General features: G+C 38.6%; 1 protein-coding gene across 1 annotated transcript in view; it reads left to right on the top strand.

Moving 5' to 3' along the window:
- Skap2 (src kinase associated phosphoprotein 2) overlaps window positions 1–23,849 on the top strand; it is a 166,396-nt gene that overhangs the window by 103,835 nt on the left and 38,712 nt on the right. Inside the window, exons 7-9 of the mRNA XM_052173738.1 lie at window positions 12,262–12,386; window positions 13,248–13,311; window positions 13,670–13,804. Of these exons, the coding sequence (XP_052029698.1) occupies window positions 12,262–12,386; window positions 13,248–13,311; window positions 13,670–13,804 (324 nt within the window). The remainder of the gene's footprint in view (window positions 1–12,261; window positions 12,387–13,247; window positions 13,312–13,669; window positions 13,805–23,849) is intronic.

The raw sequence follows: 23,849 nt of genomic DNA, 5'->3' as shown, positions 1-23,849 counted from the left end.
TCTATATGATCAGACTTGGCTTTAACAATGGATTGAGATGGAGAGAGATTATCAATAGAACCATTTTGGAGGACATTGAACTAGCCTAAGCAAGAGAAATTAGCACAGGGCTACCGAGAGAGAAAGCAAAGATTGAGTATAGCTCTCTAAATCCACAGCTCTGTTTCTCCCACAGTTTGTGGTCATTACCCAGCATTCCAGAGTGCCCGTAAATGATGGCTCCATTAGGAGTTTGTTCCAGACCCTGGTTTTTTTTTTTTTCTATTACTTTTCACATGGGCCTGAATCAGCATGTGAGATGAACTTTGTGCTTCTCCGTTTTTACGGAGGATTGTGATGGGCAGGTCATTGTGCCTATGTGTTTTCAGGGCTTAAATCTCCTTCCTTCTTCCTAGTTAGAGAATGTGCTAGCCCTCTCTGGTAAGTGAACGAGCACTACAGGAGTGTTGGTCCTACCAAGTCATTCTAAATACAGACCTAAGTTTCTTTAATTAAAAAATAAAATTGATTTTGGGTGTTTGAGTGTTTCACCCACAGGTACATCTTGCATTCCCTGAGTGCCTGCTGCCCAGGCAGGCCAGAAGAGGGTTCAGATCCCCTAGAACTGGAGTTACAGATAGTTGCAAGCCACTGTGTGGATGCTGGAAACAAACTTGGGTCCTCTGGAAAAGCAACCGCTGAGCTCTCTCCAGCGCCTAAAGGTTCTTTGTTGCATCATGTTGTTGTAAATTTCCTTTATAGAAAATTAAAATGTAGGACTAGAGAGATGGCTTGGCCATTAAGAGCACTGACTGTTCTTCCAGATGTTCTGAAGTCCCAGCAACCTACATTGTTATTCACAACCATCTGTAATAGAGTCCAATGCCATCTTCTGATGTGTCTGAACACAGATCAATCAACCAACCAACCAATCAATTGGATCAGTCTAAATTTTTTATTTTTATTTTTTTGGCTATATGTAGTTTTTCTATTGGCTGTATATAATTTAGATGGGAAAGGATGCAAATGAGTTTTAGACTCGAAAGAGATTCTTTCCCCATTATAGTCTGCTCAAGGTTTCCCTGTGAAATATGTTACAGAGTTGAGAGGACCGACCCGAGGAAGGTGTGAGTGGGCAGCACCCATCATTTTCTTCCTCCTCTCCCTCCCTGTATCTTACCATCCTCTCTGCTCAGCCTTTCTCCACCAGATTCTCCCAGTTCTTTCTCTTTATCACAGTCGTCGTCGTCGATGTCAGTTGTCTCCCACCCCAGCAGCATCCATGTCAGGAACCAGATAATACCGCATAGATCTGGCCATGCATCCTCCTGGATGAACTCCTGCACCTACTTTACACCATCAGCGTGAGGGTCCACAGTGTTACCTTGATGAGCTCTAGACTCTCCAAGGAGAGAAGTCCCAGCCATGTCTGTGAGGGCTTTCTAGATGAGGTTAATTAACATGGCAAGATCCACCCCAGGTAGGTTTTATTTCAATCAAATAAAAAATAAAAGCCAGCTTAGTCCCAGCTCACATAGCTTTTCCCTGACTGGATGCAATGTGACCAGCTGCCTCTGCACCTGCCACCATGCTCCTCCAACATGAAGGATTCTCTCCCCTCAAAGACCCTCTTTTTTCGCTTTGTTCAGGTATTTGTTGTAGCAATTCGACAAACAACTAATATAGTCAGTAAACCAAAGCAAGAAGTGCCCCGACTCTCCGGCTTTATGCTTTCTGTCTCTGTGTCTCTGTCTCTGTCTGTCTGTCTGTCTCTGTCTCTCTCTCTGTCTCTCTATCTCTATCTCTGTTTCTCTCTCTGTCTCTCTGTCTCTCTCCTGTATGTGTGTGTATGTGTGTGTGTGTGTGTGCGCGCGCGCGCGTGCGCATATGTGGGGGCACATATGTGTGTGAGCTCATGGATATAGAGGGATCATACTTATTCCTTCTTATTCCATAAGGTGGGGTCTCTCTCATTCAAATCCAGAGCTCACCAATATGGTTACTTCTCTTAACTAGCTCCTCTGTAAATGCCTGGTCTCCACTTCCTGAGCCCAGAATTCCAAGCAGATCACCTCGCCCACCCAGTGTTTAAGTAGGGTCTGGGATCTGCCCTCCAGCCTTCAGGCTGCAGAGCAGCTGTTTAACCACTACTCAGCAATCTGCAGTCCAGACTCAGAGGATCCTCTTCAGGGTACAGAGTGCTGGGCTTACAGGCATGAGTCGCCATGACTATCTCAGGGTTTTTTTGTTAAAATGTAATTTCCTAGAGATATGGTTCAGTGGTTAGGAGCTCAGACTGCTTTTACAGAGGACCTGAGTTCAATCCTCAGCACCCACAGTGGGCAGCTCCCAACTGCCTGTAACTCAGCTCCAGGTATTCTGACATTCTCTTGCCCATCCCCCACATATACATGTAATTTTAAAAAAAAAAAGAAATCTCAAAAAAGCAATTCTCAAATTCATCTGGAATAACAAAAAACCCAGGATAGCTAAAACTATTCTCAACAACAAAAGAAATTCTGGGGGAATCAGTATCCCTGACTTCAAGGAATACTACAGAGCAATAGTGTTAAAAACTGCATGGTATTGGTATAGTGACAGGCAGGAGGATCAATGGAACAGGACTGAAGATCCAGAAATGAACCCACACACCTATGGTCACTTGATCTTCGACAAAGGAGCTGAAAACATCCAGTGGAAAAAAGATAGCCTTTTCAACAAATGGTGCTGGCTCAATTGGAGGTCAGCATGCAAAAGAATGCGAATTGATCCATTCTTATCTCCATGTACTAAACTTCACTCCAAGTGGATCAAGGACCTCCATTTAAAACCAGACACACTGAAACTAATAGAAAAGAAACTGGGGAAGACCCTTGAGGACATGGGCACAGGGGAAAAGTTCCTGAACAGATCACCAATAGCTTATGCTCTAAGATCAAGAATTGACAAATGGGACCTCATAAAATTACAAAGTTTCTGTAAGGCAAAGGACACTGTTAAAAGGACAAAACGGCAACCATCAAATTGGGAAAGGATATTCACCAACCCTACATCTGATAGAGGGCTAATATCCAATATATACAAAGAACTCAAGAAGTTAGACCCCAGGGAACCAAATAACCCTATTAAAAAATGGGGTACAGATCTAAACAAAGAATTTTCACCTGAAGAAATTGGATGGCCGAGAGGCACCTTAAGAAGTGCTCAACATAATTAGTCATTAGGGAAATGCAAATCAAAACAACCCTGAGATTTCACCTTACACCAGTCAGAATGGATAAGGTCAAAAACTCAGGAGACAGCAGGTGTTGGCGAGGATGTGGAGAAAGAGGAACACTCCTCCACTGCTGGTGGGGCTGTAAGATGGTACAACCACTTTGGAAATCAGTCTGGCGGTTCCTCAGAAAACTGGACGTGACACTTCCGGAGGACCCTGCTATACCTCTCCTGGGCATATACTCAAAGGATTCCCCAGCATGCAATAAAGACACATGCTCCATTATGTTCGTAGCAACCTTATTTATAATAGCCAGAAGCTGGAAAGAACCCAGATGCCCCTCAAAGGAGCAATGGATACAGAAAATGTGGTATATTTACACAATGGAATACTACTCAGCAATTAGAAACAATGAATTCACAAAATTTTTAGGCAAATGGTTTGATCTGGAAAATATCATCCTAAGTGAGGTAACCCAATCACAAATGATTACACATGGAATGCAATCTCTGATAAGTGGATATTAATTAGCTCAGAAGCCCTGAATATCCAAGGCACAAATCACATAACAAATGACTCCCATGAAGAAGTATGGAGAGGGTTCTGATCCTGGAAAGGATTGATCTAGCATTGGAGGGGAATATAAGGCCAGAGAAAAAGGAGGGAGGTGATTGGAGAATGGATGGAGAGAAGAAGGTTTATGGGACATATGGGGAGGGGGGATCTGGGAAAGGGGAAATCATTTGGAATGTAAACAAAGAATATAGAAAATAAAAATATTTTAAAAAAAATCTGTTTTCAAAAAGTTTGCTTTCGGCTTAAGGGATCCCATAGAAATGAGAGGTCTGAGGTTAATATATTAGTTTTATTTTCTGTAAGAATGTTTTTATCCATCCCTGTAGGATGTTTTCTTTGGGTCACTGGATGTAGAATTCTGGGTTAACAGTTTCATTCTGTGTTTCTTTCAGTTTGATTGGTTTTTGAATTAACATTTTTTGAGATAGTCTTTCTATGTAGATGAAGTGGACTTGAATTCTCAATTTTCTCAACTCCCCTTCCCAAGTCCTGCATTAGAAGTATATACCACGGAGCCCACCAGGCACAGATGTTTAAAAACATTTGTTAGCTAATTCTAACATTTTTGTCCTTTTGGTGATTGTCCTTTTTTGCCCCAAATTTGAGGGTTTTTTTTTTTTTTCCCAACAGTGAATGATGTTTTCATTTGATTGATGCCTATATATTGGTGTCTATGCAGGACTCTGTCTCCTCTCTGCAGATTCTATTTCATTGGCTTCCTCTGGTACAATTTTAGGAGGCAAACAGGGTGACCCTCTCACTGCTGACAGATGGAGGCAGGAGGACAGGTTTCCTATGTGAGCAAACTTCTCATTTCTGCTGAACAGTGGACAGAGTTCTGGGGCTCCACGAGGTATCCCCTGAGACCACCTTGCTGTATATGAGTGACCCATTCTTGGCCCAATGTGACCTCTACTGACAACAGAGCGTGATAAGGTTACTGTAGGAGTATCCTGACTCCCCAGTGAGTATCCTCTGACCTCAAGCTGGAGGCTTATTTGGGGTTCTTGTCACAGGTGGGCCAGGGGAGAGGGCTCTGCTCCCAATCTGGCTTTTGCAGAAGAGTGCTATTTGGGTAGAGAAGCCTGACTAGGAGGCCTCTTCCCTGTAGTGCTTGTCTGGAGAAAGCAGGCCTGCTGCTTTATCTATGTCAGTTGGAATTCCTGAGTACTGACTGGAGGAGGCAAAGGCGAGCCCAGGGGCAGGCAGGGGTCTGTGTTATCTGTTGTCCCTTGAATCTCAAGGTCCCCAAATTTTCTTAAATATAGAACAAAAGTCAGAAGAAATTTAAAATAACAAAACTAAGGATTTACAGAAAAAAAAGAATTCCATTAAATTAACCTTCCTGCTTTGAATCTCCCACAACTTTACCATTGATAGGAGAAAAAAATAAGAGGACATATCTTTTATTCAGAAATTATTTCTGTATGAGGATATCAGTATTATATCATGACATGTGACATGTGTGAGTGAATGAGTATATTTATTTATATTATAACTTTGTTTTTTGATGTGCGAAGGATACTTTTATCCTAGCCTAGCACTAGTAATTCTACTTTTTTAAAATCAGTAATACTGTTCTTAATAGACTTTTGAGTCTTTGATGTGCAAATATTGACCTTTAAGTTTATTATAATAAACCTTAAAGTATCCTTTCCCTTCCTGCCTTTATGGATGAGAGGCCCTGTAGCAAGATAGAGAAGCTAAGTATACACCTGTTGTTTAATAGGACTTCTTTATTATGTGGAAATAGTCAAGTATAGACTAAGCTTTGCTAAACATCTGATAGCTGAGAATGTTATTGGCATATAATAAAGTAGGACCAGTGTAGCTTAAGATGAATATCTAGATACTAAATGTATATTTTTATTGAAAATAGATATATTTAAAATAATACCACAATGCACTGAATAGTTCTCTCCCTTCCCTCTTTTCTTTCCCCTTTCTATGTATATATGCACACATATATTTATATTGTTGTAGTCATGTGGTATACATTAGATATATAGCTATGGTAACTATATATAGAGAACTATATATAACTATGGTGTATATAATAACTATCTAGAGAACATCCATATTTTTGGATGTTCTTTGAGCATATATGTATCAGATGCCATTATTGCAAAGCATTGCACTACATTAGCTTAAGATAATGGTCACAAGTGCTCACATAACAGTGTGATATGTGGACTGTTGAGTCACTGGCATAGTTGATAGACTGGGTGCTGCTCAAGTGGCACAAGACAGCAAAGGTTTCCATACTAGAGTTAGGAGTTTGGGCTTTTCTGTCAAAGGGACACCTGATGTTCTTAAGCATTGTGGGTAAGCTGGGCTGGTGTCAAGACAGCTCTACTTTTAGGGAAAGAAGTGAAGGAAATGAGGCAAGATGCATTTAGAAGTTGATGATGATAATAAATGAAGACTCAATTTCTACATAAGCACACTGCAGCTGCTGGTTATCTTAGATGCACGGCTTTCATGTTACAGTGAGTCACAGTGACACCTTTTATTATTGTAGGAGACTTCCAAAAGTCTAACAGACATATAGGCTATTTATTAAGGAAATCTCTATGTGGTGATTGTCGTAACAATGACTATTTGTTCTGACAGTCCAATGAACCATAGTGTGTGTGTGTGTGTGTGTGTGTGTGTGTTGAGGCAGGCTCTCATGTGTCTGAAGCTAGTTTTGAACTCGCTATGTAGCTGTGGATGACCTTCCAATTTTGGTCTTACTAGCTCTGCATCATGCATGTTGGGATTGCAGGTGTGTGTCACCACACCCTGTTTATGTGATACTCTGAATAAAGCCTAGGCCTTCATGTATGCTATACAAGTACTCTACCAAATGACTACATCTCTGGGACCTCATATCATGATTATTAGAATGTCAATTTTAGATGAAAATACTAGATATAGAGATGAAAATAGAAGCAATTTCAGAAAAAAGCATATAACTTATTTTTATTCACGACTACTTTATACTAGTTTTAAATATAGAGTTTACACCTGTGCTTAAGAATGTATGTGTCTAGCACCATTTGTTGAAAAGGCTATCTTTTTTCCATTGTATGTTTTCAGCCTCTTTGTCGAGGATCAAGTGGCCATAGGTGTGTGGGTTCATTTCTGGATCTTCAATCCTGTTCCATTGATCCTCCTGCCTGTCACTATACCAATACCATGCAGTTTTTAACACTATTGCTCTGTAGTATTGCTTGAGGTCAGGGATACTGATTCCCCCAGATTTTCTTTTGTTGCTGAGAATAGTTTTAGCTATCCTGGGTTTTTTGTTATTCCAGATGAATTTGAGAATTGCTCTTTCTAACTCTGTGAAGAATTGAGTTGGGATTTTGATGGGTATTGCATTGAATCTGTATATTGCTTTTGGCAAAATGGCCATTTTAACTATATTGATTCTACCGATCCATGAGCATGGGAGGTTTTCCCATTTTTTGAGGTCTTCTTCCATTTCCTTCTTCAGAGTCTTGAAGTTCTTGTCATACAGATCTTTCACATGTTTGGTAAGAGTCACCCCAAGATACTTTATACTGTTTGTGGCTATTGTGAAGGGGATTATTTCCCTAATTTCTTTCTCAGCCTGCTTATCCTTTGAGTATAGGAAGGCCACTGATTTGCTTGAGTTGATTTTATAACCTGCCACTTTGCTGAAGTTGTTTATCAGCTGTAGGAGTTCTCTAGTGGAGTTTTTTGGGTCACTTAGGTAGACTATCATGTCATCTGCAAATAATGATAGTTTGACTTCTTCCTTTCCAATTTGTATCCCTTTGACCTCCTTATGTTGTCGAATTGCCCGAGCTAGTACCTCAAGTACAATATTGAAAAGATAAGGAGAAAGGGGGCAGCCCTGTCTAGTCCCTGATTTTAGTGGGATTGCTTCAAGTTTCTCTCCATTTAGTTTGATGCTGGCTACTGGTTTGCTGTATATTGCTTTTACTATGTTTGGGTATGGGCCTTGAATTCCTGTTCTTTCCAAGACTTTAAGCATGAAAGGATGCTGAATTTTGTCAAATGCTTTTTCAGCATCCAATGAAATGACCATGTGGTTTTTTTCTTTGAGTTTGTTTATGTAGTGGATTGCATTGATGGATTTCCGTATATTGAACCAACCCTGCATTCCCGGGATAAAGCCTACTTGATCATGGTGGATGATCGTTGTACTTGAGGATACATGCTCTGCTATGTTCATAGCAGCCCTATTTATAATTGCCAGATGCTGGAAAAAACCCAGGTATCCCTCAACAGAAGAGTGGATGCAAAAAATGTGGTATATCTACACAATGGAGTACTATTCAGCCATTAGAAACAATGAATTCATGAAATTCTTAGGCAAATGGATGGAGCTAGAGAACATCATACTAAGTGAGGTAACCCTGACTCAAAAGGTGAATCATGGTATGCACTCACTAATAAGTGGATATTAACCTAGAAAACTGGAATACCCAAAACATCCACACATCAAATGAGGTACAAGAAAAAAGGAAGAGTGGCCCCCTGTTCTGGAAAGACTCAGTGAAGCAGTATTTGGCAAAACCAGAATGGGGAAGTGGGAAGGGGTGGGTGGGAGGACGGGGGAGAGAAGGGGGCTTGTGCGACTTTCGGGGAGTGGGGGGCTAGAAAAGGGGAAATCATTTGAAATGTAAATAAAAAAATATATCGAATAAAAAATGTAAAAAAAAAAAGAATGTATGTGTCTATCTTGAAATATCACATACTACCCCATAAATATTTGTATGTTTCTTTGTATCTGTTAAAGATAAATTTTAAAACATTTTTAAGTATTTTAGGAAAGGATATGTCTATTACTAAAATGAGTGCTTGGGGAAAACACCTCTCTCTTTCAGCTGACAGGCTAGGAGCTTCTTCAGTCATGGTTCCTTATTCTTGTTTTTAGGCTGGTGACAGGACCAGGAGCTTTGCGGTGAGAGCTTCTGGTGCAGGAGAGGTGCTCACCTCCTCCTGGTGGGGAAATGTCCAGGAACTTAGCAGCACCTTACTGCCTCCCAAAAAGGAGCACATACAGCGACCTAATGTTAGCTTCCGCTGGGTCACTTCCTAAAGCTTCTACCACCTCTCAGAAGCCCTGCAGGCTGGGGTCCCAGCTGCCACACGTGAGCCTTCAGATGGGAGATTTCACATTCAAACTGTAGCCGTGCTGCATTAAAAACTACCTAGTTGTTATGCTTATAATTTACTGTTATTTGAAATGAGAAGTTAAAAACTCAGAACACCAGAAAGTGTATTTCAAACATTGTCACTTTTGTTTCTATGAGCTAAATAAATTAAAGGAAAATGTTCATTTATCTTTAACTGAAATCTTAGAATAACTTGCTAAGGATTTTTGAAGAATTTAGTGAAGGGGTTTAATATATAGGGATATCTTTTCTTCTCCCTTCTAATAGGCATTAGAACTTACAGAAACAACATAACTTTTTCTCACAGAGGAAAAAGGCCCTAAGTATGACTGACAGATAGCATCAAATATTGACAAACACATTGCATATGTTTATATGTATGAGGCATTTGTACCAAGTTTGCATTCTTACAAGCAATAGAAGCAGCTTTCCACCAAAAATGAAACCAGCAGGAGGCCAGATGTGATATCACCACTGTGCATTGCCTGACATGTGTTGTTCCCACTGTCATATACCTGACATATGATATTACTGCCTGACATGTGATGTCACCACTATGCACTGCCTGACATATGATGTCACCACTATGCGTTGCCTGACTGTGATGTTCCCACTGTACATTGCCTGATATATATTATCACTGTGTACTGCCTGGCATATGATGTCACTACTGTGTACTGCCTGACATACAGAGGCAGATGCTCTCAGCCAATCATTGCACTGAGCACGGGGTCCTCAATGGAGGAGCTAGAGAAAGGACCCAAGGACCTGAAGAGGTTTGCAGCCCCATAGGAGGAACAATAATATGTACCAACCAGTACCCCCAGAGCTCCCAGGGACTAAACCACCAACCAAAGAGTATACATGGAGCGACCCATGGCTCCAGCTACATATGTAGCAGAGGATGGCCTTTTCAGATGTCAATGAGAGGAGAAGCCTTTGGTCCTGTGAAGGCTTGATGCCCCGGTATAGGGGAATACCAGGTCAGGAAAGGGGAGGGGGAGGCAGGGGGAGGGGGTTGGATTTTGGGAGGGGTAAGGAGGAAAGTGGATAACATTTGAAATGTAAATGAAGCAAATATCTAATAAAAAGGAAAAGAATCTTGTTTCTCTGGGGCAAGTTGAAAGAAAATCTTTCAGAATTTCTCTGGACCACTTCATGTTTTGCCTTCTATTACTTTCTCTTTTCTTTTGTTTTGTTTTGTTTTCTTTTCCTTTCCTTTCCTTTCCTTTCCTTTTCTTTTCATTTCATTTCATTTCATTTCATTTCATTTCATTTCTTTCTTTCTTTCTTTCTTTCTTTCTTTCTTTCTTTCTTTCTTTCTTTTTGGTAGTAGAAGTTAAATTCCTCTTACAGTGCAAGTGAATCATTATTTGTGGAACATCTACATTTGTAATTCACATATTTTTATGTCAGTGAGAAAGATCTAATAATGTGTTCTATTAATAACCTTTGTCTTAACATACTCATATTGCTACCAGGCATGTTTTAAGTGTTTAATATAAATTTGCTGAATAAATGGTTTAGGTTTTTTTTGGGGGGGGGAGGGGGTGGTGGTAGAAAGATTCAAATCTATTCACCATTTACTGTTTTTCACTTTTCTTTCAGTATTTTTCCAGTTAGGTATTTTACAAATTATGTCTAGGGAGCACCAGACATAAAAAAATTTATCTCTAGATAAAAGAATTTATAGATGAGTCATGTTTGTGCATGCTGCATGTTACATTTTCTCTTAGAAATTCAGTCAGTATGTAAGTACACTATGCCTCAAGAAAGGCATGTCTATAATCTAGTCTCATGAAACTGTTAACTTTTGGGTTTGTTAGTACTAAGGATGTTTTATTCATGGTAGGTGATGCTTTGCCACTGAACTACATCTCTGAGTGCACTAACTGTGCAATTCAGCAAAAAGCATCTTAAACATAGATGGTCGTAGAATCTCCTGATGTCTAAAGGGCCACACATTGGAAAGTGTTGTGGTACCCTTTCTTTGTCCTTTCTGTTTTGAGGCAGGATCTCCCATTGTAGTCTAAGCTGTTCTCAAACTCAGGATCTTCTTGCCTTGGGTCCCTAGCTGATTTACAGGAACACACTTGGCCTATAATTTTTAAGGTATAGTTTTATAAAGCTTATAGTTAAGTATGGAATTTTTCAACCAAATTAAGCGTTAAAAATTTAACTGGAATTTTTTACTCACTCAGATTTATTTATTTTTGTATTTATGTATGTATGTATTTATTTTTTTATATTCTTTGTTTACATTCCAAATGATTTTCCCTTTCGTGGTTCCCCCCTCCACATAAGTCCCATAAGCCCTCTTCTCTCCGCCCATTCCCCTATCAACCCCCTCCCACTTCTCTGTCCTGGTAATCCCCTACAATGCTGCATCAAGCTTTTCCAGGACCAGGGCCCTCTCCCTGCTCCTTCTTGGGAATGATTTGATATGTGAGTTGTATTTTGGGTATTCAGAACTTCTGGGCTAATAACAAATAGATTGTTCAGGCTTAGGTTATATTTGTCTAATATATGGGTAAAATAGCATCTCCATGGCCTTTAAAAAGTAATGTTATTCCAGGAGCTAAATTATTGTAGTTAAGAAAAGAAGATCTATATTTTATTGTTGGCTGGCTCTGCATTATGGGAGCATTTCTGTCCTTACCCTGAGATCAGTAAAAGAGACAATTTGTCCTACTTCTGATTTCAGAGTTGTATGCTAATGTGGGAAATTTTCTGTCAAAATTACCCAACCCAACTGAGTAAAGAAAGCTAATTGTCTAGTTTTCAAGTATTAAATCTTTTGTTTCTGTTCCACTTTATTTATCTTTAAAATAATATCTTTCTAAACTAAAAACATCTTTCTTTTTTGAATATACCAGATGGGATTCAGGTCTGCTTTCTCTAATTCCCTGTCTACTAACTGGCTACAAAAAGCTCTTTTTTGTAATGTTTCTTCATTTGCCTGTTCTTTCTTCTCCATCCACATGGCTTTGCTTCACATTTGCTTTCCTTTTCTTCTTTTAAGATTAAAAAAGGAACAGTTTGCTTTAAAGGTCTGCTTAGGGAATGCTGCTGGGGGAGGAGCAGAGCAGTCGGTGGGGAAATCCAGTATGCTTCCCACTGGCTTCAGGGAAAGCAAAATTTCTAGCAAATTTAAGTTCTAATGCTTAGATTTCTCCCAGTGTATTTCCACACTTTCTTCTGAATAGCACCACAGTTCCTCAGATCCCTAATAGTTCTAGATTTAGAGTTGTTGAAGTAGTTGACTAAAATTTCTCCTGAGTGATAAATAAAAACCTTGAGTGAATGAAACCCTAACATTGCTTTTCTCTTCTATAGACAAACAACAGAAAGGTGAATTTGCAATAGATGGCTATGACGTCAGAATGAACAACACCCTTAGGAAGGATGGAAAGAAAGATTGCTGTTTTGAAATCTGTGCTCCCGATAAACGTATCTATCAGGTTGGAATTTTAATGTTGCCTTGAAATTAACTTGATAAGATTCCTGATTTCATTTATGAAGACATTAACATTTTATTAAAACAGCTTTCCCCAACATGTTAATAATAAAAATCCTGTTTTGTACATTGAACATTCATATAAAGAGGAAATACATTAAAATTTTTCTGATCGGAAAAGATCAAATACTTGGATAAAATCAAATGAATGTGTAATTTATCAGTTAACAGCCCATGTAACATTTTATATCTACCTTAATAGAATTGTGATTTCCTAAAAGAAATCATAGCGGAAAGAATAAAATTATCAAAGGAAAAATATTAGAATATTAATGTATATTGTATTGCTTGGGGTGTGGGAGAAAATGAAGATAAAGATGCATTATCAGCTCTACAACTCAAGAGCCATCAGCTATGCATCAATATGGAATGTATGTTTAATAAGTTTTAAATATCTGAGATTGCAGTTGAAAGCCAGTTAATTAAGTTGTCAGGTAGTGTGTTGGAATCTGACAAGAACATTTTTAAGAAAACTGTACCCAGCAGTCTAAAGAAATTCATGGGTGTCTTCTAATTGTCAAGGGCAAATTTTGTTCATCAGTTCTTCCTTTGACATTGATGAAGAGAAGCAGCATTTTTCCCTGTGCAGCTGCCAGCTGCTGATCAGTGTGTCAAATCCATCATCCTCTGCTTCAATTACATAAATTTGTCAAAATTAACTGTACATTATAAGAAGCATCCTTGCAAGAACAGTACCCCTAGACATGAAAAGAATCACTAATGTTCTTAAGAAATGTTAAGAATGCAGCATACCTTCCAGATTGCGGTTACCATTCCAGTTCTTATTGTTTGAATTTTTTATTAGTTTACAGCAGCCTCTCCCAAAGATGCTGAGGAATGGGTCCAGCAGCTGAAATTTATATTACAAGGTAAGAATATCAGTTGAATGTTTTCACGTTCCTTGCATATTAATTTAGTAATGGGTTGACTTGGGTTTTCACATTTAAAGCCTTCCTGACTTCTGTGAGGGTGATCAAGAGAACATTGGCTGGTATAATAACATGGTCCATTCACTTGAGTTTATGAGAGTATCTTCCCTTGAACACAGTTGGAAGTTTTAAGATTCATACACTTATAAGACCATTTAAAATGCTTTTAAATTAAGAGTACAATGCTATAATGGTAGCATGTAGAAGACAGTTTTCAGAGTTGTGTTCATTTAAGAAACACAGAATTAAATCTCTTTTGCATTATTTTTTGATGTGCTTTTCAAAACGTGCTCTGAAGACATGGGATCTGATGTTATTCCTGAGGATGATGACGAAAGAGGAGAATTATATGATGACGTTGATCATCCTGTTCCGATCAGCAGCCCACAAAAGAACCAACCAATAGATGATGAAATTTATGAGGAACTTCCAGGTATCTGTTTGGTGGTGATGCACTGAAAGAGACTATGGCTCTTCTTCTGAGTCACATTTGTGTTTGTGTGTGTAATTTGTTATCAAATTGACAACTTGAGTAGGAAATGGTGAGCTATTATGAACAAAGACAAAGAAAGTTATTTTATGAAAAGGTTTCTGCTTGAGACATTTCAAGTGTGGGTGCACACTTATGAAAAGTGAAAGGGACCTTAAACTGAAGGAGATACAATCCTCATCTCTTGGGACTTTTGGCTCATTAGCATTGTTTATGCTACATAATTTTTTAATTAAAAAATTGATTTGCCTTTCAGTTTTTTCTACGAACGCACACATCATTTTTTTTTAAACGTCTTGGAACTTCCATTTACCAGAAGTTCTATGCACACCCCATATGTCACCAGCCTTCTGCTCCCCAGTCCTCTCTGCTGGATTACATTGCATTGTCTTAGACAAATGGTGTTGAACTGTAAACAAGGGTCATTGAGGCTTGAGGAATGTTTTATAATTGGTATTTTATCATAAATGGGAAATGAAAAGCTTTCCTTACTTTAAAAGTTCAGGCCTGATAAAGTGTTGTTATACTTCAGTAGTTGGTTTACAGCAGAATTAATTACTTACTGGCTTTATAACTATATGGTGTCTAAAACAGAAAACTAATAATCTGAAATTTAGAATTCTTGGTCTGTAACAACACTGAGAACTGTGTAACTAACACATTAGGCTGAGATTGCCCTTTCCCTGCCTATTAAGAAAACTCAGTGATAAAGAAAATATCAGAGGGAGAGAGGGAGGGAGGGAGGGAGGGAGGGAGGGAGGGAGGGAGAGAGAGAGAGAGAGAGAGAGAGAGAGAGAGAGAGAGAGAACAAGAACTCGGAGAAGAAAGGAGATTAGAAACAATGTTGATATAGCGACTATTTTTCTCTTATTAGGCAATGTAGTGCTATAATATACATCTTTAAAATAGATTTTAAAGTATTTAGCATGTTCCAAATTAATGTTATAAAAGTCATTTACATCACAGTCAGTAAAACATAAAACCATAGCATAGACTTAAATTCTGACTGTATTAATTCAATGATATTATAATGATTTCTTCATTTTTAAAATGGGGATAACATTGCTGGAAGAATCAACTGAGGTAATTCAGCACAATTGTTTCCTTGTCCAAGTCCACAATAAAAATAACATTATTATTTTTTAAATTTACTAATTTTTGTTCCATGTGCATTGGTATTTTGCCTGCATACATGTCTATCTGAGGGTGTTGGATCTTCTGGAACTGGAATGACAGACAGTTGTGAGTTGCCAGGTGGGAACTAAGAATTGAACAGCCAGTGTTCTTAACTGCTGAGCCATCTTTCCAGAGATAATAACATCATTATTTCTCATTGTTATACTTGGTGAATTCATACAAATGTTTATGTGATGTTCTGACCAAGTAATAATAATGATGGCTATTATTAAAAAGTACTTGTTCATCTATGAATTAAATCTTACCACCCTACAGGAGGACTGCTTAGCATAAAAGTGTAATTTGGTGAGGACAGTGACGCGTGAGTTTCTGTTGTTTCGTAGCTGTTCGTTTATAGCCCCACTTCCTGGTTCATCCTAAGGACGTGGCATTGGGCACAGCATCACTTTACCTCATGTAAAAAATCTCTTTGCCTGCTTGGTTTTAGTCACCGCAGCATTAATAAGGTTCCTTTAGGCTTTAGAAGGACTTGTGACAGGACTGAGGTTGTGACCCCAATGTGAAACTGAAGCAGGAAGCCTTAAACGTGGTTGTCCTGCCATACACGTTTCACCCTTAAGACTTTACAGTCAGTGTGCTGGTTCCAGTTGCTGAGGTAACTGTTCAGTTCTGTGTTTCTTCAGCTTCACTGCTCTTGCCCCACCACCCAAAGAAAGAACTTCCCTGAGAACAAAGATCAAATATTCAATTGTTTCTGTAGCAAAGGTTCAAGGAAGATCTCCTGTGAGTAGCCTGAAACTTAAGGAGTATTAAACATACTCTGACTGCAGATGTTCTTCCTCAATCCTCCACCTCCCCCACATACATATATATATGTTGGCCAAAATCCATATAATATTGGAAATAACTGGTTATTCTTCAAGTAGTATTATTTTTTGCAGTAGTGTTAGTAGAAATTTCAGCTGCTGTGAGGTGTCTTTGCCTCTGCCTGGGATCCCCCGATGCTGTACAGTGATTGAGCTTGATAGAGCCTGAACTGTGCCCCTGGGAAAGGAGCTGCTGTAGCAGCTGTGGAATGTCTTCTGCTTCCTTCTCCCCTGTGTGACTGAGAGCCATTTCAGCATCTGCACAGTTCAGCAGCTTTGTCAAACTGAAGCCTGCAGCTACAGAGGGGATTTTTTCCATAGGAGGTCCTAAAGTTATCTCAGAGTTATAGTTTTGTTCATTTAAATATTGAAACTGGAAAGGGAACTTTAATTTTGAAAAGCATTTCTCTTTCAGGGTTAAGGCTCAAACTTGTTGCATTCACTGCTTCTTTGAAACTTAAAAGTCTTTTGAGATCTCGGGGCATATTTGCAGACTGTTGGTGTGTCCAGCTCTGTGCACGGAATGTTGGTCTCTGAAGTCCAATTGGTTATGCTCTGGGAGTTAAATAATAATTCTATTTTAACACAATTTCCTGTCAATTACATACTGTTGAAAACTAATCCTGAGTTGAGAGATGAAGCACACAGATGCTTTTGAAGAAGTCTAAACACTGACAAGCTGCTCTTAATGCAAAGCCCTCTTTTGAGTAATGCAAGTTCTTGCTCTAGAAAGTGTATTTTAAATATGAAATAGACCTTCTGTGTTTAAGTCTCAATAGTGAGAAGAAAACATTGCTTAAAAAGTATGTTGTAAAATGTTTCTTGAAAAATGTTTATAATTCTGTGGGACTGTAAATATTTGCAGAGGAATTTTTTCATATAGAATATTCCAACTTTATTGTAGGACTTTCTCTTTAATTTCTTATTCATTAATTTTTAACTAACTTCAGAAAAGAACAGAATAAATTTCTAGATCTCTTTGTGTTCAGAGATTTATAGGGGAATGTATTGTGGGCAGGCTGAAAGTTTTTGGCTTTCCTTCAAGTACCCCAATGTTTTGCCATATTTTTTTCTATTTTATTACTACTTATTAGCATAGGCTAGTTGCATTTACATACATTATGATGTTACTATAATGTACATTTGTTTGCACAACTAATATATTGGCTAAAGAATGTTGAACTGATTAATGACATAGTAATGAGCTCTCAATTTCAGAATGTATGGTCAGTTTATTATTAGAACTACAGAAAAGCACTTATCTCTCTGTGAATCTTGAAGGCAAAACAATACTTGGGAAATAGTCTTGGAAACCAAACTAGCTTCCCTCTCCTCAGCTCAGTGAGTTGCCTGACCTTTTCCCTTTAGTGGCAGAAAATGGTATATTAATAACAACACGATTTCTCTAGGCACAGATTGAATAGAATCAGCTGGCTAACAAGAATGGTAACGCCCATCAGTTTATTAACTGTGCTGCTTTCTGGAGAATTGAACTTGAAATGTCTCCTGGCCAGTGGACTAGAGGAGAGAAGGCAATGTAAAGCAGGAAGACAAATTTCTATTCCATTAACCTGCTTCCACCCCCCCCCCACCGCGTGTGTGTGTGTGTGTGTGTGTGTGTGTGTGTGTGTGTGTGTGTGTGTTTATATAGGTGTGCTCATTTATTTTTTAAATTTTAATCATAGATTGGACTATTTGGAGCCAGCAGAGAGTGTTTTTATTCTTTGGTCACTCAATTACACTTTAAATTTATTCAGCCCAACTATATGCCCCTAAAATGGAATGTGAAATAAAATGCTGCTATAAATTGTTCATTGAAACTATTATGTGTACATAAAAGACCACTGTTTGAGTACTTAAGTTTGAAGTAGTTTCAAGTAAGCACAAATGCAAATTTAATCAATACATAGTTGCAGCCTCCCCCAGTCCATTTTAGCTTTATTTTGCTTCCATTTCTCATAACACCCTGTAAATACCAAGGCCATGGGGACCTGGCAGTCTCTAGCACTAACATTGTCATAAGTGACAGTCACTCCTGACTTCAGTTTTTCTCATTTTTTTCTTGGTGTCAGTTAACTTTCACAAAACCACAGTGTATTTGCCACCTCAGTGTTGTTATCTAAGAAACCCATTACTAGTCTTGTTTTTTAAAACAAAGTTACTGAATTCAGTAAATGTGGTGATCCTGTCTCCTAGTAGGATGATAAATATGTTCTCCCAAGTAGAGGACTAGAGTTAAATTTTTAGATGGTTTCAGTCTCATACTCTGCTGAGAGGATTATCTGAAATTAGAAAAAAATTAGATTATGCACACTGTATATACATAGTACTTATTTATGTACCTTTCTACCCATGAATATATATTTATACACATACATATACACAAACACACAATACATTTTTGTTGAACCTAGAATTTTGTGCAAGAATTCTATTTGTTTATTTTTGGTGACTGCAGATGTATGTTTAATCTTTATATTATTTTATAATAATGATCTGAAGTTTTGGAATACAATTTGTTTGCCATGAGTTGCAGTTGGCATTGCAAACAAATTTCTTCATTATGAGAAAAATACATATTAACCCAAATACATATGATAATATATATAAACCCAAATATTTATGAGCATGCAAAACATGTGGATTTCTGCTGGTAGAGACAAATAAATCATCTTTGTGAGTTAAAAATATATCACCTGACTACAACCAGGTGAGACTTTTGTTTCCAGGGTATAACTGGTGGTACTTGCTCTGTGTGTGTATGTGTGTGTGTGTGTGTGTCCATCCATATGTCCATACAGAGATATTGCTAAGCCTAAACATCTATAGCATATAAAACAAGCTCCATACGCACTAACTATGTGGCCCCATGCCAGCAGCAGTGCGGTTGTGAAGCCTTGGCCGCAGGGATGTGTTTGCTCTCCCCCCCCCCCCCACTAGCCTTTATATCTTGGGCTGTGAAGAGTTGTACCTGATTTCCACGTTAGAATTTTATTCATGTTTATACATATAAGTCTTCATATATCAGCTCAGTTTTTCTGTCACCATTTTGTTCCTGGACAGTGTTGAAAATCTGACTTGGGGAAATAAGAAAGACAAAGAGGAATAATGTCAAAGACAGAGGAAACGGGTTTTTTTTTTTTTTTCCTCTGAAGCTACTGTGAAGGAAGAAACGTTTTGAGGTAGAGCCTTCTTATGCTCTATTTTGATGGGGTTGTTGTCCTGACTCTAAGGAAGAGTCTAGACCTCTGGGTTGGGGATTACCCTTCTCCAAAGGGGCTGGACATGGGAGACTTAACAGACCCAGGGCTGTCTGGAATGGGACATGTGTCTTTAGGAGGAGAGCTCTTTGGACTATTTTCCAAGAAGACAGCCAGCAGATTAAGCTGCTCTCTGTCACTGGAAATGGACAGGGAAATGTGGAACAGCCTCCAAAGGTGATCAGCAGAAGGTGTCTTACATAAGTCTGCTCTGCAAGCTACCCTAGTCCTTACCTGTCTGTGCAGTCCTGGTTGTTATTGCTAAGTCTTAATTTTCAAGCCTTTATTTATATCTAGAAGAAGCTAGATAATGCTGATGTACATAATAGAGTGGATGCTGTAAGGCCTACCCTAGCACTTAATTAATAATGTGGTATGAATTTTTATCCCTCTTATGCCCATTGAAAAACATGCAGTTACATATTTTAAGCAGAAATCTGATTTGTTTGATTGTTTGTTAATTGAGAAACTGCACTTCCTTTTCTTATCTTCCTTGGCTTTCTCTTTCCTTCCTCCTGCTTGCTGCTCTCATTCCTTATTGTCCACAGTCTCTTTCCCTCTCTCCATTCCCATCTTGCTTGCTTATTTTCATTGCCTTTAGTTAAAAAAATTACTCTTTTGTACATATTATAGGCCAAGCATTGCTCTTACCTTGCCGTACACATGTAGGCCTTGGAAGATGCAGCTACCCTGCCTCTTTGGTCCAGCTATTGACTTACAACCTTCAGTTTCCTGTGTTTTATCTTATGCGTATATAATATACTCATGTATCATGAGTTAGCTATTTGTGTTTTTCTGACATAGAAATCCTGTTAAAAATAGCTTTGTATATTTCTAACATGACACTTGTTTTCAAGATACCCTCCTGTCACTCTCTTGCTCCATCCACTGCCTCCTCTTCTTTCTGTGTCCCTGCCTCACCTATGCCTCTTTGTACTCTATGAACAATAGACGGTCTAGAAGAGGAACTTTTGAGGGAAAGATGCATCTCACTGAGGCCCAGCTTGGCCCCTAACTGCACATACAGGAAAGAAGGAGACTGCAAGTGGAGCTATAAGCACAGAGGCGGGAGAGGCAGCATGCTGTTAACTTTACTTATTACTTCTTTTTAAATAAACCTCAGTTTTCAATTTACAAAAGAGGTGAAACTAACTGAATAGTTAAGTTATTAGGTAAGTTGGGGCTGTGAATTCTGAAGCTTGTATCTGTAGATACAAAGTAACTATGAAGAAGTGTGAGGCCAGAAGTAAGGCAAGAGATGAGAAGGAAGAAGCAAAGAGGTAATATGGTAAAAATAAGATCATAAAAGTAAGTACAAAGGCAACTTGATTGATCTCTTATAGAAGGCATCACATTAGATTTTTTAATAGAGTAGAATAATTAGAAGATAGATACCTGAAACAAAGGAACATGGAGAATTCCAAAGTAAGGAAATGGAAATGAATACTCCAGACAGCCCTTCCCAGGGAAAGCTACTGTGATGTTATTAATATCAGGCAGTGTAGAATTTAAGATGTAAAATGAGAAGACTGTACTAGAATTAATGACAATCACAAAACTTTATCTGACTACATATACTTTAAATCAGTAATGCAAAACTTAAAAAATAATAATTCCACTATTTAACATTTCTTCAGCCACAGAGGAATGTTTTTAACATACAGCTTTCAGAACCTGGCTGTCTAAGGAGGCAGAAGTTAAGTGAAGATAGGGAAGATTTGAACAACAAAATTAGTCAACTAAATTTAATATATTTTAAAAGATATAAGTAAGTCCAGAAAATAATAATGAATCTCTATTCCTTGAACACACAGAGAACAGTCATGGACACTGATTACCTATAAATTCAAATTTTATTCTCAACAAATTCTATTGCATCATGCATAGGCTGTATTCTTTACATGGGCCTGGGAATGTGGCTTGAAGGTTGAGTACTTGCCTAGTAAGGCCCTGGGTTCTGTCTCCATACTGTAAGTAATAATGATGATGATAATGAACAATGTAATTTTATTATCCAGTATTTATATTAAGTTATTTTAAAACACCCTGGTATTCCTATAGTTGGAGATTGGAAAATGGATTTCTGAATAGTTCATGAGTTAAGAAATCTTAATGGGAATATGTGGTTCTAAGAGATAATGGAATGGTCCAAATCGAAGTTTTGGGCATCATGTTTTAAACCACAGTACAGGGGATGGGTAAGGAATGAACAAACAGGAGAATTCATCTCCTACAAGCTGGGAATGAGAGAGCATCCCAAGTAAAGACTACAGTTCAGTGTGTCAGGTGTTCATGGATGACTGAAAGACACAGAAGAAGGGCAATAACCGTGACAAGAAAGACCTTATAAAAAAAGATCCATGTTTTTAAAGATCCTAATAGATATCTAGAGATTATTGTTGTTTAGTTTACTTAGTCCCTGGATTATAAATTTTCAGACACATATTTATATCTATGTTGCTAAGGAAGCCAATAGTGTGCATATTAAAAATTCTGAACTAGAAAGCAAGCAAATATCAGCCTCACCAATCAAACAAAAATGCTGACATTTATAAAGCAAGAAGAAAAATTGCGCTAATGGGGCTGACCCATTAAGATTATTCCTGTGAACCTTAGATGAAGAATCCTAACACTGTGCCAGAGGGTCAGGTAGTCATGCTGCAGGGTTTGTGTTGTACGTACACCAGCTCCTTATCACTTATCGCCAAGAAACTTCACCAGATAAAGGCATTAACCTCTAATTGCCTTCATACCAGGACTTTAAACTGGAGACTTCATATTTCAGATAAGGTTTTCTTCCCGTGGAGAACATAAACAGACACGGACGGCTTTTGCTTTTTTTCCATGTTTTCAGAAGATAGAGTATGATGAAGTTTCTAGTTGCTACATAAAAACCACTTGCTTCTTTGAGGTCTCAGAAACACACACATGCACACACATGTGCAAACAGCTACACAAACACGTGCATCTGTGGAGACATTTGCAGCAGCAGAGTATCAAGCTTCACTGTTCGCGCAGATAGGTCAGCTGGGAATATCAGCTTCCTAAGAGTATCTGGGCTGCTGACTTTAAAGCAGTGATTAATAAGAACGGACAAGTTCAACAAAGTGTCAGTGATAAATATAAGCACTCTTCGTTTCTGGCCTCAGCAAGGGCTGTACTTGGATAGTGCAGAGCTTTCATCAAAGTGGGAAAAGATCCAAGCTGACTTAATTAACTTTAAGTGAGGCTTTACCTTGATTTTATTTCAAAGAAAACATTCATTTATAGATGGGTTCCTTGTTATTAGGACTTCGTTAGGGTTCATACAAACAGACGACTTCGTACCAGTTCATATCCACTGCCCCCCTTATTCCTCCTTACAGAAACTGAAATGGGTCAGAAAGTTTTCTCACAGAACAAGGAGCCTCCGAGGCTGAGGCAAAGGGCATTTTCACAGTCTTTGGAGATGCTTCCTAGTCTGGCCCCCTTTCCACATCCCTGCTTTCCGTTCTTGGGGCTAGTTCCTCTCTTCCAGTTGGTGTGCACACACTGTGGGAGCTCACTTTGGTGCCTGCCTTCAGACCTTTTTACCCTTAGTTCCTGAAATTTAGTTTTGTGTCCTTACCCATCATGAAACTGGCTTCTTTGAAGTCATTGGTTTTCTCCAAATCATCAGTCTTGCACCTCACATCCAGCCCGGAAATCTCATGTTCCTGGTCAGTGTCTTATCTTGAAATTATATCTTCTGTTGGCTTTCCCACTTTTATGTTTTATCAAATATAATATTTATGGAAAGTGTATTAATTACTTTTTAAAATGCTGTAATGAAATAGCTGATGGGAACAACTAAAGGGAGGAAGATTTGTCCTGGTTCCATTACTGGTATGGTCCGTTATGGTGGGGAAGATATGGTGGCAGAAGTGGCTTGGGCCATGGCAGCAGGAGTTTGTAGCAGGGCTCATTCATGTAGCTGTGAACAGGAGGTACAGAGCTCAGGCTAAAACCAGAAGCAGATATCACCTTTAGCATCCCATTCTGAAGCACACCCAGCCCCCAAAATCCATTTTCACTAGCTAGGTCCCATGTTTGAAAGGTACCACAATCCCCCAATGCAGCATCACTGGCTAGAGACCTGTCTTTCAAACAGGTGAGCCCATAGGGACCTCTCAGACCCCGTGTACTAGTGAGCACTTCAGCACTCCAGTGAGCACCGATGCTCAGGGCCTGATTGTTTCAGAGTATTGGTTTTCTAGTCAAACCTTTATTTCTTTAATAGTGATACTTTCTGTGTCTTACCTTCATGCATTCTCTTGTTATGTGGCTCCCTTATTCTTCATATATTTATTGAAAGACCACTGGGTGCCATATTTTCATGAAAGTGCAGGGAGTTTAGACATAGAAATGATGGGCTTGCTTTCTATTAGGATAATTATAGAGCTGGACAGTCCTGTACTCCAGAAATTGAGGCAGAAGGATAGTGAGTTCAAGGCCAACCTGGGCTACCAAAAAGAAAAAAATGTCCTGTGTCAAAGCTCATTACAAATTATAGTAAGAACACCGAGACAGAAGATAAGAGGATGGATGACTTGAGAAGAAATAGCTACTTCCATATCAAAGGAAAAGATGGCATTTAAACAGAAAACTCTTTGGTATAACTGGAAAGTATAAAAAAAAAAAAAAACAAAGTTCTTCCTGGCATTTCTATCAGGGCGCCAAGCTCTGGGTCTGAGGTACTGTGCATTT

This window comes from Apodemus sylvaticus, chromosome 2, assembly GCF_947179515.1.
Source record: "Apodemus sylvaticus chromosome 2, mApoSyl1.1, whole genome shotgun sequence".
Classification (NCBI taxonomy): Eukaryota; Metazoa; Chordata; class Mammalia; order Rodentia; family Muridae; genus Apodemus; species Apodemus sylvaticus.
This window is presented reverse-complemented; position numbering and strand designations above follow the sequence as displayed.